Source organism: Mandrillus leucophaeus, unplaced genomic scaffold (assembly GCF_000951045.1).
Source record: "Mandrillus leucophaeus isolate KB7577 unplaced genomic scaffold, Mleu.le_1.0 Scaffold1055, whole genome shotgun sequence".
Taxonomy (NCBI): domain Eukaryota; kingdom Metazoa; phylum Chordata; class Mammalia; order Primates; family Cercopithecidae; genus Mandrillus; species Mandrillus leucophaeus.
Window position 1 is genome coordinate 1,230,726 of NW_012098710.1, and position 12,687 is coordinate 1,243,412.

The 12,687-nt window shown below is 37.6% G+C and overlaps 1 protein-coding gene across 3 annotated transcripts in view; it reads right to left on the minus strand.

Moving 5' to 3' along the window:
- Positions 1-3,851: 3,851 nt before the first annotated feature.
- MID2 (midline 2) overlaps positions 3,852-12,687 on the minus strand; it is a 96,616-nt gene continuing 87,780 nt past the window's right edge. For all 3 annotated transcript variants that reach the window (XM_011982544.1, XM_011982560.1, XM_011982552.1), the window contains 3 exons: positions 6,593-6,754; positions 4,793-5,000; positions 3,852-4,424 (listed from right to left, as the gene is read on the minus strand). In XM_011982544.1, coding sequence (XP_011837934.1) covers positions 4,022-4,424; positions 4,793-5,000; positions 6,593-6,754 — 773 coding nt within the window. In that variant the 3' untranslated portion in view covers positions 3,852-4,021. The remainder of the gene's footprint in view (positions 4,425-4,792; positions 5,001-6,592; positions 6,755-12,687) is intronic.

The following is a 12,687-nucleotide window of genomic DNA, read 5'->3' on the forward strand; positions in this document are numbered from 1 at the left end:
AAATTCACCTAGTGTGTTTTAGCCAAAAAGAATGGATAAGTGATTTTGCTGCAATCTGAATTTCACTGCATCCAAAGATACACATTGAACTGTATAATAAAAACACATCCAGATGCAGTTACTCTTAATTACAAGTAGCCAGAACCTCAATGTGGCATTAAAATTTCTTTCACACTCTCAAAACAGGTTTTACTTTATTTTTGATTATTTTTGTGCTTTCTTCAGTAAGACAATATAAAAAGTGGAAACAAGCATAAATTGCAGACATAAAATAATCTTCTGGTAGAAACGGTTGTGGAGAACAGGTTGAGTAGAGCAACAGCAACAAAAGCTTATGGAGTCATCTTCTTTGAAAATGTTAACTACAGGTCCTATTCTCTTTGTCCAGTTGGGTTTAGCTAGAGGTAGCCAATTACTTCTCTTAAGGTCCATGGCAGTGCCAGGATTCTATAAAAGTCAAGTTAACTGAAGTAAATATCTGGGGCCCATCACACCCCCACTGAGTACTTTGCCACCATGTTGTATCTTAGAAGTCATTTTTCACTGTTTGGCTCAGAAATTGGGACTTCAGAGTTAAACTTCATTGCTTACTCCAAACCCAGTTTAATTCTCCACTTTTCTAAGTAGGCTTAGCTCTGAGTGATTTTTGGCTATAACCAAAATGTAAATCCACCTTCAAAGAACAAAGTTTGACAAGATTGAAATGTTACTGAAAAGAATGGTGCCATATGCTCCAAAGACATTTCCCCAAGATAACTGCCAAAGAGTTTTTGAGGAGGACAATGATCATTTATTCTGTAGGAGCCTTGATACTTCTGCAAAATAGAATTAATACAGCTCAAATGGAGTAGTAGCCAAGCTTTTCTGGCCAGGAAGTAACAAACATCACTATGAACATGAGAGTACAAGAGGGAAACTTTCATAATTCAGTTTTTCATTGGTACATTAATTCAATAAACATTAGGCAAGCTAATGTTCCAGGCACTGTGCCAGGTATTAAAAATATAACAACAACAAAAGACACAGTCCTTCGCCTCAAGGTGTTCAGTCTAGTAGGGAAGATGATTATACATTAAAATTTTCTGTGCATCAAAATCATGAGGAGCTTGTCAAAAATGTAAATTCCTGCCTATGTTCTCAGATATTCTGGTTAAGTCAGGAGTGGGAATCCAAAATCAATTGTTTTGACAAACACTAAAGGTGATTCTAACATAGGTGGTGTGAGGACCATGCTTTGAAAAACACTGCTATACAATGTGATTATTGCTGAGAGAGGGGATGCTTGGGGTGTCATGGGATCTCCAAAGAGGGACACATCATCCAGTCTAGGGAATAGAGAGTTAGTCTGGTTGAGAGAGATAGAAGTGAGGAAAGGTAGTCCAAGATAGAGTCAAAAGTAGGGTGGGGAAATTAGAGCTTTGTCCCAGGGCACTAAAATATAAAAGACACCACAATAAGTGAACAGCTTTGGAGAGCAAAGGACAAGGCAAAGGAAATTGTTCTACTGGGATGGAGGCTGCATTTTCTGTACTTACAGCATTTTCACACTATTCCTTTAATTTAAGAAAAATTTCTGTTGTTTACTCTGGGCATTAAAATTGTTAATCATGTTTCTGCTGCAGGCCCAGAGAATAACTTGTGTAAATAGTTGAACTTGGCTAGCTTAATCAATGTGAGGGGGAAGTGGCAAAAGATGAAGCTGTATAAACAAACAGGGACATGAAAAGCCAAACTCTAAGGAGTTGGGACCTTCTACTGGGTACTAAGGGAGCCAGTGAAAAGTTTTATGAAGGGGAAAAAAATCATTTTTTTGTTTAAGAATTTGGGGATAGGCCCTAGGGAAGAGACAAAGGTGACTGAGAAATGAAGGACACACATTTTAAAGCACTGCTACACTGTATTGGAACTGGGGGTAGGGAAAGAGATTAATATTGATGGCACACTTAAGAAATGTCAAGTGCTGAGCTAGACAGTTTACATATGCTATCTTTTTTAACCTTAGAAACAGCCTTGTGAAGTAGACATTATTTTACAGAGGAGGAAACAGAGGCTCAGAGAAGTGAGGTACTTGTCCTAGGTCACAACACTAATAAATGGTAGAAAAACTAGGATCATTTGAATCCAAAGGTTATGAGCTTTCCACTACAGCAAGCTATTTACCAGCACTGATGAATTTTACTGAGGTTGCTCATTTCCTGATTAGCAGTAAGTACATATGGTCTTTAAAACCAAAAAAGATGACCTTGCTAGATTTATATTTTTGAGCCTTCCTTGTGTGTCTGCATCAGTCTTGCTTTCCACATTAAGTGAACAAACAATACATAACTGTTATTGGGGAGGATTATATACTTTGTTTCTTTCACAGAATAGTAAGCCATTGGCAGCAGGTAGAGCATTTTATTAGTATGTGCACTCCCATGGCAGTAGTTTGGTACTTGGCATCTAATAGTTTATTGAATGAATTAATAAATAAGCATCCACCAAACTAGGGGAAAGGAAGAGGGGAGTTTTGACATTTCAAGTCTCCAATCTGGGGAAGTTGTTACAGCTACCACTTTGTAATTTTACAGCAGTAATATTTTCACAAATACCAGGAGAACACTTCTGAAGCCATCTTAGCCCTGGAAAGGAGAAAGCTCTGGTTCTCTGACGTCCCCAATCCCTTCAATGGAAATTTTAAAAAAATCATAGACCACAAGGCTCCATTTCCTTCAACTATACTGGTCAGGACTGGGATGAAGTTTATGTCTGCATTTGCGTGGAGTGATTGGCTAAGACAATGAATACTTTAACCAAGATTGCAAAAGGAATGCTTATTTATCCCATTTAAGAAAACAAACTGTTTTCAGACATTCTTAAGTACTTCAGAAGTGTTTTATCTGAAAATGCAAGTACATTTATATGTGAATAGTTGGTGCATCAATAATACGCCATTTTTACTGATTAAGTAAAGTAGGTTCCTAAAGAGCCTTCACTCTGCAACTTTTTAAAAGCCTAATTCTCATAACTGTATGTACTTGGGAGTGGTAACTGTTTTTTAAATAGTCTATGACAGAATTTTTAACAATTCGGATGGCCATCCTCAAGTAGGTAGCATCACTTCTACCTGGATCAATTTTCTATCCAGCAACAGCATCTCTTGTGCAATCTTGTCTGCAAATCTCTCCTAATCCAATAGAGTTCTTCCCATTATCTATGTCATGGTTGCATGTGTATGTATGCGTGACAAGAGGGAGGAGGGCAATGATGGATAGAGGGAGGAAAGAAATGTTGATTGATTTTGATGTTTCCTTTAGGGGACAAAAATGGATGGCGTAACTTATTTTCCCTTCCAGTATATTTCTCACTCAAAGGAGCAAATTAAAAAGTTTTTTGTTCTAGTTTGAGTTGGTGTTTGGGAAAAAAAAAAAGTTTTTTTGTATATATAATATATAAAGTGAATATACATATACATACATATGCAAGTGAATATATATAAAGTACATATATATGTTCACTTTACATATTACATATACACATTCATGGTTTCCTAACAAAACCTTGATGATAGGTTTTCATCAAAAGTAAAATATAATATGTGATAATTTGACATCGTTCAAAATTCTACATGGCCAAACTGGCCAGTACTAGAAAGGCTGACCACCCCCCTCTTCTGGCTGGCTAGCCCCTTATTCAGGGCATCTTTCCACATTATTTAACTAGAATTATCCTAATTGCTTCCAATATAATTTATATTCCTAAATCACTGGGAATTTTTAATTCTCCAGTGACAACAGAGGCATTTTCTAAATTTTTCTCCAATGGCTTGAACGCAGACTACTCAGATAATTTGTTCTGAGAAACTCAATATATTAATTCAAATACAAGCTTTAATGCACGAAAATTAAATCTGCAGTATCTAGTTATTTTGGATGCTTCAAACAAACTTTATTTTGTATCTCATATATTGAACGCTAACTTAGGTGTAGGAGGGAAGAACTGCTGAACTAGAGAGCCGGTGAATTATATGCTCTCCTGAAACTTAATGACAGGTTTTCATCCCAGAAACATAAGGGGATTCTTGAGGCCTGCAGTTGCATTCCTGCCGCTCAGGGTAATCAATAAAATCTGGGGCAGGCAAGCCAGACAAGATCATTAGGGATTTGTTCCAGATTGTAAATGTTGGACAAACTGGAAGAATGAAGGTCACATCAAAAGTATGAAGATGGAGAGAGTTAGCTGGGTCATAGAAAGACAGCATATTGTTGTCATAATCCAGGAGGACACCCAGACGCTTCAACTGTGGGGGCACATCCACCAGCATTTCCTTGTTGTTATGTCTCACCACGAAGTTACTATTGCAGCGAGAGAAGACCCATGAGGAGGCATTCTTGCCAATCCATTCATTCTTTGGAGCTGATTTGTAGGCAATGCCAATTGCATACCTGTGAGACAGTGGAGAGGAGACAGAAATAAACATTTATGAATGATCTGAGTTGTGTTAGACACCATATATGATATATAACAAATAGGATACATGTTTATTCCTTAAGTAGTTTACACTTAGATGCATAATGCTGATATCACTAGAGCTTTAAAAAGTTAGCAATTAGAACAATGTGGCAATTTCTATCTCCTAGCCCAGTATATTTTCCATTATTTTATTAAAAATCTGGCAAATTTTTCTAGAGTGGTTTTCATCACATACCTTTTAACCTTGACTTATTGGTATTATGGTTGTGCTATAGAATTGAATCTCCTAGGAACCTAATGACAGAGGACAGAAGGGAAAAGGAAAATGGGATCCACTTACCATGTTGAGGAACCCATGACCACCTCCCAATAGTGGCAGCCACTGTCAATGAATATATTTCCTGCTGCCCCATAGCACCCTGTGCCACTAAACCTCTCTGGGGTATGGCTCTTCTTTAGAGAGCTTTCATCCTTCTCCATCTGCAATCCATCATTGGAGATCTTCAACTTCTTGTGAGTCATTTTGGGATCCAATTTAAAGGGTTGGCCTGAAAAACAAAGTAGAAAAAAAAAAAAAAAGAAAAAGCACAGTGAAGTATCTTAAAATTCTACCTTTTCCACCAGCATCATCACTGGCAGGGTATGCTTGACATCATGATCACTCTTGGTCCAGTGCAAGTTGGCTGCTGTTTAAATTTTATTAAGAAAAGAGGCCAGAAGCCAGAGTTTTCAATAAAGTAAGAATAAAGGTCAATCTCCCATAAAACGACCTTCATAAAGGCATTTATTTTCCCACTGTGGGAAAAAATGTGGATCTCTCCTAAAAGCAATTTGTGGGAAGTCATATTCCAAGCAAAAAGGAGCTAATAAGCTGTCCCCTGCATCATATATTATCAAAGTAAAAGGGAGTGCTCAAAGTTTCATGTTGCCAAATATGTTTTGTACTTTGCTTAATTTCAGTGGGTTGTTTGGGATTTGGGTAGATTTTAAGGGAAATAGTGTTATGATGTCTGAGGTGAGGGGAATTGATGAGGTAATTGCTGCCTGATGGCACAACCAGAAAACCCTGAGAACTCAGCAACTGGACAATTTTTTTTTGCCCTATTACAATTGGGATGTAAATAACATATAATTAGGCAATTTTGTTAGAGTGACTGTTGCATCATCAATGATCAGAGAAAACATTTATTGTGTAGGATCATTCACAACAGAGAATTCTTTATAACAATATGACAAAAACATTGTTACTGAGGGACCAGTTGCTGGGTATGGCAAGAGATTTATTATACAGAATGCTTCTGTGACAGACACTGTTGGCTAACATATTACCCTTTCTCAACTTATTCTCTCTTACTCGCTTTCACTATAGAGGCCAGAAAAGCTAAATACTCAATCTCCCAGCCTCCCTTGCTGCTAGGGGCAGCTAAGAACATGGAAGCAGATGAAGGCAGAAGTCAGACAGAGCAGGGGAAACTTTTAGGAAAGTTTTGGTTTTCCAGATAAAAGGGATTATGTGTACCAACTCTTTCCTCTTTCCTTTGTTGAGAAGAAATATGACATCTGAAAGCTGCAGTGGCCATCTTGCAGCCATGTGGCTAGAAGCCAATGCACACAGGGAGAAAGAGCCTGCATCTTTTATGACATCGCAGAGCAGCTGCACTAGCCCTGAACTGCCTACCTTCAAACTTCTTCCTATGTGCATGTGTGAGAGAGAAAATATATATCATTCATTTAAGCAATTAGCAAACGCTGTTTGTTAAGCTATGTTAGTTGCACTTTTTGTTATTTGCTGTCAAAAGCATTCTTAACAGATATGGCTTCTCTGTAGTAGGATTTTGCTAGATTATCACAAATAATGCTCTTTTATGCAATTGTCCCCCAAATATAAGGGGTGGATTGCAGAGAAAAATCTTCACTAACATCCTCCCAAGCTACCAGTCTTTTTGTGCATATCTCTGGGTCCACAAATCTTCCATGGGCACCAACACACTCCTTGCCCAAAGTACAAACTACAACAGTATAGTTCCTCTACCCAGTTCCACTGCTCCCCATGCACTGCTGTGGGTGCCTGCTCAGGCTGTGTACTCCCCTGGCGTGGAGAAGAAAATTGATCTTTCCTTTTGAAATTACCACAACGTACTGTTTGTTTTTAGTCGGGTAGGTTCACTGTTCCGGCTACCGGCTTGGTTTATGGCTTTAACGATGAAGATGTAGCGAGTCCCGCTCTGGAGTCCATGCACTGTGTAATGGTTCTGTTTAATGTTGGGCACAATCATCCAGCTGTCTACTGAATTATACAGGCCTGTAAAATGGGGAAAGACAAGGACATTAGCCAGCAGGTAAGAGAGACAGAATGAAAAACACACTGAAAATTCATCAAAAGCCATCCCCTCAAAAGTGAATTCATTTTGTTTTCTTTTGAGTCTTAGAAGATGTAATGAGATGAACCAGGGCTTATGATTCCACTACTTCATTACTGCCACAGAACTAGGCTTAGGCCAGGCTCCTTGCTTCTGGCAATTGAATGCAACCACTAGCAGAAGTTAGGTTATTTCAATTTTTATTTTTTGCCAGATAACACAGGAATGGCTACTATACAGAGTCACAGAATCATCACTCTTATTGAGTCTCTGGATATTTACTCCAAACGTCCACTCCTCTGACAGCTGAGTCTGGTCTTATATGGATGGAGCAATCCTGTGCAGAGCACGGAAACATGGAAACTCAGCCAAAGGGACACCTAGATACTGAATGTCCCTTATTTCACAAGTGGGAATCTAGGATTGAGACAAGCAAAGTGACTTGCCCAAGGCCACAGATAGTCGGCGATGGTGCTGAGAGTAGAACCCTGGTATTTTTTAAATGGTAGCCCAGTGTTCTCTCTACTACATCACAGTTCATGGGGCAAACAGAAATGTTCTTTTGTCTCTGCAAGGTAGTGAGGCTCTCAGGGCTTACAATTTCACTCTCCTACTCCATCCTCACCCTTACTTCCCAAACTAGCTGGTCTCCACAGCACCATAGGGAAGCCAAAGAGATGACATGATAACCAAAGCAAGATATCATCTCCCCATTCTTTCTTACACAACACATTCTGTTGTGTGATTCCCATGTTCATTTTGGGTTGAGTGGTCCAAGAGCACATTGTTATCTGTAATCTTCCTCCCTTCCAAGTAAGGAAAGGGATCAGAGAACTAGGCTTCTGCTTTTGATGGATTTTAGACTGCAAATATTAACTTAAACAGGGGAAATGTACATAATTAAAACATATATCTGGCAAGCTTTCGATAAAAGAAAAACCAACATTCTAGTCTGCAGATTATCTAGACTTCTCGCTACTGTTACCTGCTTTTCAGTTAGTTTACCAGTTTTTAGCCATAGTTCTACTAGAGGGTAGAAAGGGAAGGGCAAGGAAAATAAGCAGTGAATTCAGTCATTTCTATGCAACTCCAGTACAAGATTTAGTGAGGCTGAAAATTGAAAATAATAAGTCATGAGTGTTTTGCAAGAGATCTGATCAAAGGTTTATAATTAATCTGAGGGGAAGTTGAAAAGTCTAAATTAAAACTAGTAAAAGAAACATAATGGAGGGCAAACAGATATGCTGGAGAAAGATGAAGAAGAATTGGTGGAGGTGCCCAGTGATTCTCATTAAAAGACAATATGGATTAAAAGGGTAGGAGCAATGTTTGAGGCCTTGCCTATGTTACCAATACACAGTATGAATCATAAGCTGCACATAAGATTTTAATACAAAGAGGAAAATATATAATCTCCAGATATACACCCAACAATACAAGGACAAACTTCACAATGAAGTACTATGCAGCTGTGAAAAAAGAATGAGGAAAAGATCTCTATGAACTGATATAGACTGATTTCAATGAAATTTTGTCAATTGAAAAAAGCAAATTCCAAAAGTATATATGTATATGTAGTATATATGCAGTACACTACTTTTTTGAGAGAAAGAAAAATAAGAAAACATGCATATATTTGCTTGGATTTACAAAGCAACAACAATAAAAACAGGAAAGATAAATAAAAAATTCATGAAGTTGATTATCCACAAGGGGTAGGGGGTGGAGGAACAGGATTAAAAAGATATGGGAGGAAATGACATTTCTCTGAATGTACCTTTTTGTATAGTATCCTCTTTGGGAAACACATTGTTTTACAAATTCAAAAAAATAAAATTAAATCAATACAGATGGGAAAAGTGGGGACTAAAACTGAAGGCAAACTGAAACAAACCCAACTGCATTTCAGATGAACAGCATAATTACACCAACATGGTGGGGGTGGGAGGAAAACCTCAAACAAATCCTGAAGTATTGTTAGCCAGTTTGTTTTTGTAGTGGCATGGACAAAGCAATTCAGAAACTATTTTAGATGTATTATGGGATTGAGCAAATGAGTACATGTGTTGATGTTGGGAGCCAGGGTTCATACTGTGGAAGAAGGAACATGCAAACACAGAATGGAGAAAGGCAGGAAAGAACCTGTGGGGATGGACTGGAATTTAAGGTATTGATGTAAACTCATGACTCCTAAAATATACGTATGTTTATGTGCACATAAATAAAGTATGTATGCATGTATATTATATGTGGGTGCACATGCTTACATATATGGATGTTTGTGTGTATATCTAGCATATCTAGCACTCAAGCCTTGGTCTCTAATATTGTCCCACTAAAAGAAACCAGGGTTCCTTGGAAAAAAATGACTGATTTCAAGGCTGGGACAGAATAACGTCAAAATGAGCCTAGAACATTTTGTTATGCCAGAAAGTAAGGAAGTGCTCAAGAAAATGATGGGGGAATATTATAAGGACCCAGAAATCACCTTGAAAGGCTCCCAATGGGTAAATCTTGACAATTTGAACACCAACACAAGTAAGGGCAGTAAATAATTATTAACAATCGAAAAAAAGAGAATTCATCAGCCCATACTGATATATAAACAAATGGGAGGAAATGGGGAGTGGGGCTCTTGCTTATAGTAGAATGCCAAGCGCCAACTTGAAAATGTGGGAGGGAATACTCAACTGGAAAATAATCATTTTGCAATCATCATATTAATGATTGATTCAGGCAAGTATTGTCAACTGATAATAAAACAAGGGTAGGGGTGGGGATGAGATGGTTTGATGAAGAAGCAGGGTATTTTTATGGTTTTAAAATATACCACACAGATTACTTATTAGGGGCAAAAGAAAAAGTAGTAACTACAGTGAATAAGTCAGACAATATCTTGACTAGGTGATCAAAATTAGCATCATCAGTGAAGGGCAAGTGGACATCATGTGTCTAAGAAAGAACTGTACTGCTGAATATAATCATGAGAAAACTTCAGAAAAAATCAAAATAAGGAACAGTACAATGAAGTATAATAAAGCCATAAAAGAACATTTTTTTAAAAATGTCAGTGTTGTTCAAGACAAAGAAAGGCTGAAGAAATGTTCCAGATTAAAGGAGATATGACAAAAGAGATATGACAATTAAATGTAATACCTGACTCTAAACTATCAAGGACAATATTGGGTTCTTTATATGTCATAAAGAATATTATTTAGTCAAATGTCAAAACTTGGAATATAAATGGTGGTTTAGATAAAAGTATTGCATCAAGGTTAAATTTCTTCAAGTTGGTAACTATACTGTGGTTATGTAAGAGAATTTTCTTATTCTTAGGAAATATACACTGAGGAATTCAGAGGTGAAAGACCATAATGCATGCAGTTTGCTCTAAAATGGTTCCAAAAAAACAGGGAATGTTAGCAAATGCTAAAGGAAGTTGGACAAATATTAACAGTAGGTGAATTTGGGTAAGGCATATACGGGTGTTCTTTGTGCTAGTCTCGCAAGTTTTCTGTGATTTTGAAATCATTTCTAAATTTAAAAAGGTAAATATATGATCCTCTAGGTATTACTGAGATTTAGTAAGATGGGACTTATGACTGAATTATGTCAGTGGAAGTATACCTTTTGTTCAAAAGGAGAAAATTACAATATGGAAATCCCTGAACCTGAGTGTAAATGTGTGGTAGAGAGTATTTGCATGAGAATGAAAAGGAAGAAAAACAGAAGTTATGTCTTTCTGGTAGTATGTTACAGTCTGCCTGGCTAGACAGAGTTTATGGCTAATGCTTTTGTAATGCAAAACACAAAATTCAAACAGAGGAAAGATAATACAGTAATCAGAAGACAAACACACTCACATATTTGTTGGAATTCTCATTCACCTCACAACATAATCTGAAATATTATTGGCTGTGATCATTTCAAATCTTAGAAGAGGTGGGAAGAAAGTTAAAAATCAAGAAATAAAGTTGAGAGAAAAGGTGAAGGGGGAATAATCCTCACCAACAAGAATAAAATTTCTGGATAAAGAAAATGCACAAAAACATCTAAGGAAAGTAGCTCTCAGAATGGAGGTTCAGTCAACTGTGGCAGGCCAGACTGGCGGGTAGGATTGGGATCCTGAATCTTCAAAAATACTTATTCCTAGTAAAATAGTTTCCCATTGCCATCAGAATTTTGCTTCAGGCCTCTGCCCTTGTCCTCGTTCTAACAAACTTTTCTATCAATAACTAGAGGAAGAAATAGAAGGCACGCTGTGAGGGTAAGCAAGTATATTTCAAAGTAGAATCTGTATCCCAAAGGATTTTAGCATGCTGAAATGAAGTCGTAGAACTAACCAGATAAAATGTACTAGGGATAAATTCAAGGCTTTGTATTTTTGTTTTAGACATTCAATTGTATAAGAACAGGATTTGGAATACATAGAAAATTCAGTTGATCATATGCTCAGTAAACAGTCAGTAGTCAAAGTGGCTGCTGAGAAAAAGGTAGAGGGCAACGGGGCATCAGTTAATGTACAAGAGAAATAATCCAGCTATCCTCTGCAGTGGTCAGATCACTTTTGGAGTACTACATTCACTTCATTGACAGAACATTTTATAAAGCACAGTGATAAACAGGAGTGTGTTCTTAAAAATGATACTAGGGTAGCAAAAGATCTGAAACTATGCCATATGAGGAGCAATTGAAAGAAAGGAAGATGCCTAGCCTGGAAAAGAGAAAATTTAGAAGGACATAGGAACTAACGAAAATTATTTGAGGAACTGCTATGTGAAAGATGGATTAGGTTTGTTAGTGAGGCACAAAAGGTCAGAACTAGGACTAACTGGTTGTTGTGGTTTACTTCAAGGAGCATTAAACTTGAAGTCTGACAGGCTCAAGCTGCAACCTTGACTCCAACATTTCGTAGCTCTGTGACTTTGGGCAATCACTCAACTTGCGCCCCAGTTTCTTCATCTATAAAGTAGAGTTAATAACATTTCATAAGGCTAATTAAGCACCCATAAGGACTAAATGAGATAATGTATGTGGGAGCATTTGTAAATGGCAAAGCATAATACACATGTAAATTATTATTGTCGTTATTATTTACTTAAAGGAAGAGTTAAGCCTCTTATAAGGAAGCACTGGCCATTATTTATAGCTGCACAACAATCAAATGGGTTGTTTTGTTAGAAGTGAGCTACCCACCACTGGAAATATTCAAGCAGAGACAGGATGATTATCTACTGAGTATCTGGCAGGAGGGAAGAAGATTAGACTAGATGACCTCTAAGGTCCATTCCAATTCTAAGATGCTACGATCCTATCACTGTTGAGAATTACCCTTTAAGCTTTTCTTTACAAAGGACTATATAACCTTGAAAACAGAGGTGACAACCTCTAGATCTTTGTCACTTCTCAGACTTCTTCTTAATTCCTGGGAGATGACTGCTTTCCCCATATCAGGAAAAAGAAGCACAGTTGTTGGCATTAAGACTTTCCAGAGAAGGAGAGACAAGTAAGTCAGTGGGGCATTAGAGTTTGTGACTTCACAATCTGAAGAAACACCCAGGAACATAGCTATATGGGCCAAGTGGTTTAGGTTGGAGTTGCATGAGGCAAATGTTTTATACAGTTTGATCCCCAAATGTCATCTCATCTCCCCACCCCACCTTGTTACAAAACAGAATTCTGCCCCAGATTTGTCACAAAACAGGAAAAGGAAGCCTAATAGAAGGGGTTAGTTGGAAAAACTACTCTCAGGCTGGCCTGTGAAGTCAAACACAAAAGCGGGAACAAAAAGGTAAAAGAAAATACTAATTTGCAGCTATGGAGATGCTATTTTAGGTTGGGAATCTGTTCCAGTCTTGAATCCAGCTTTAATTTT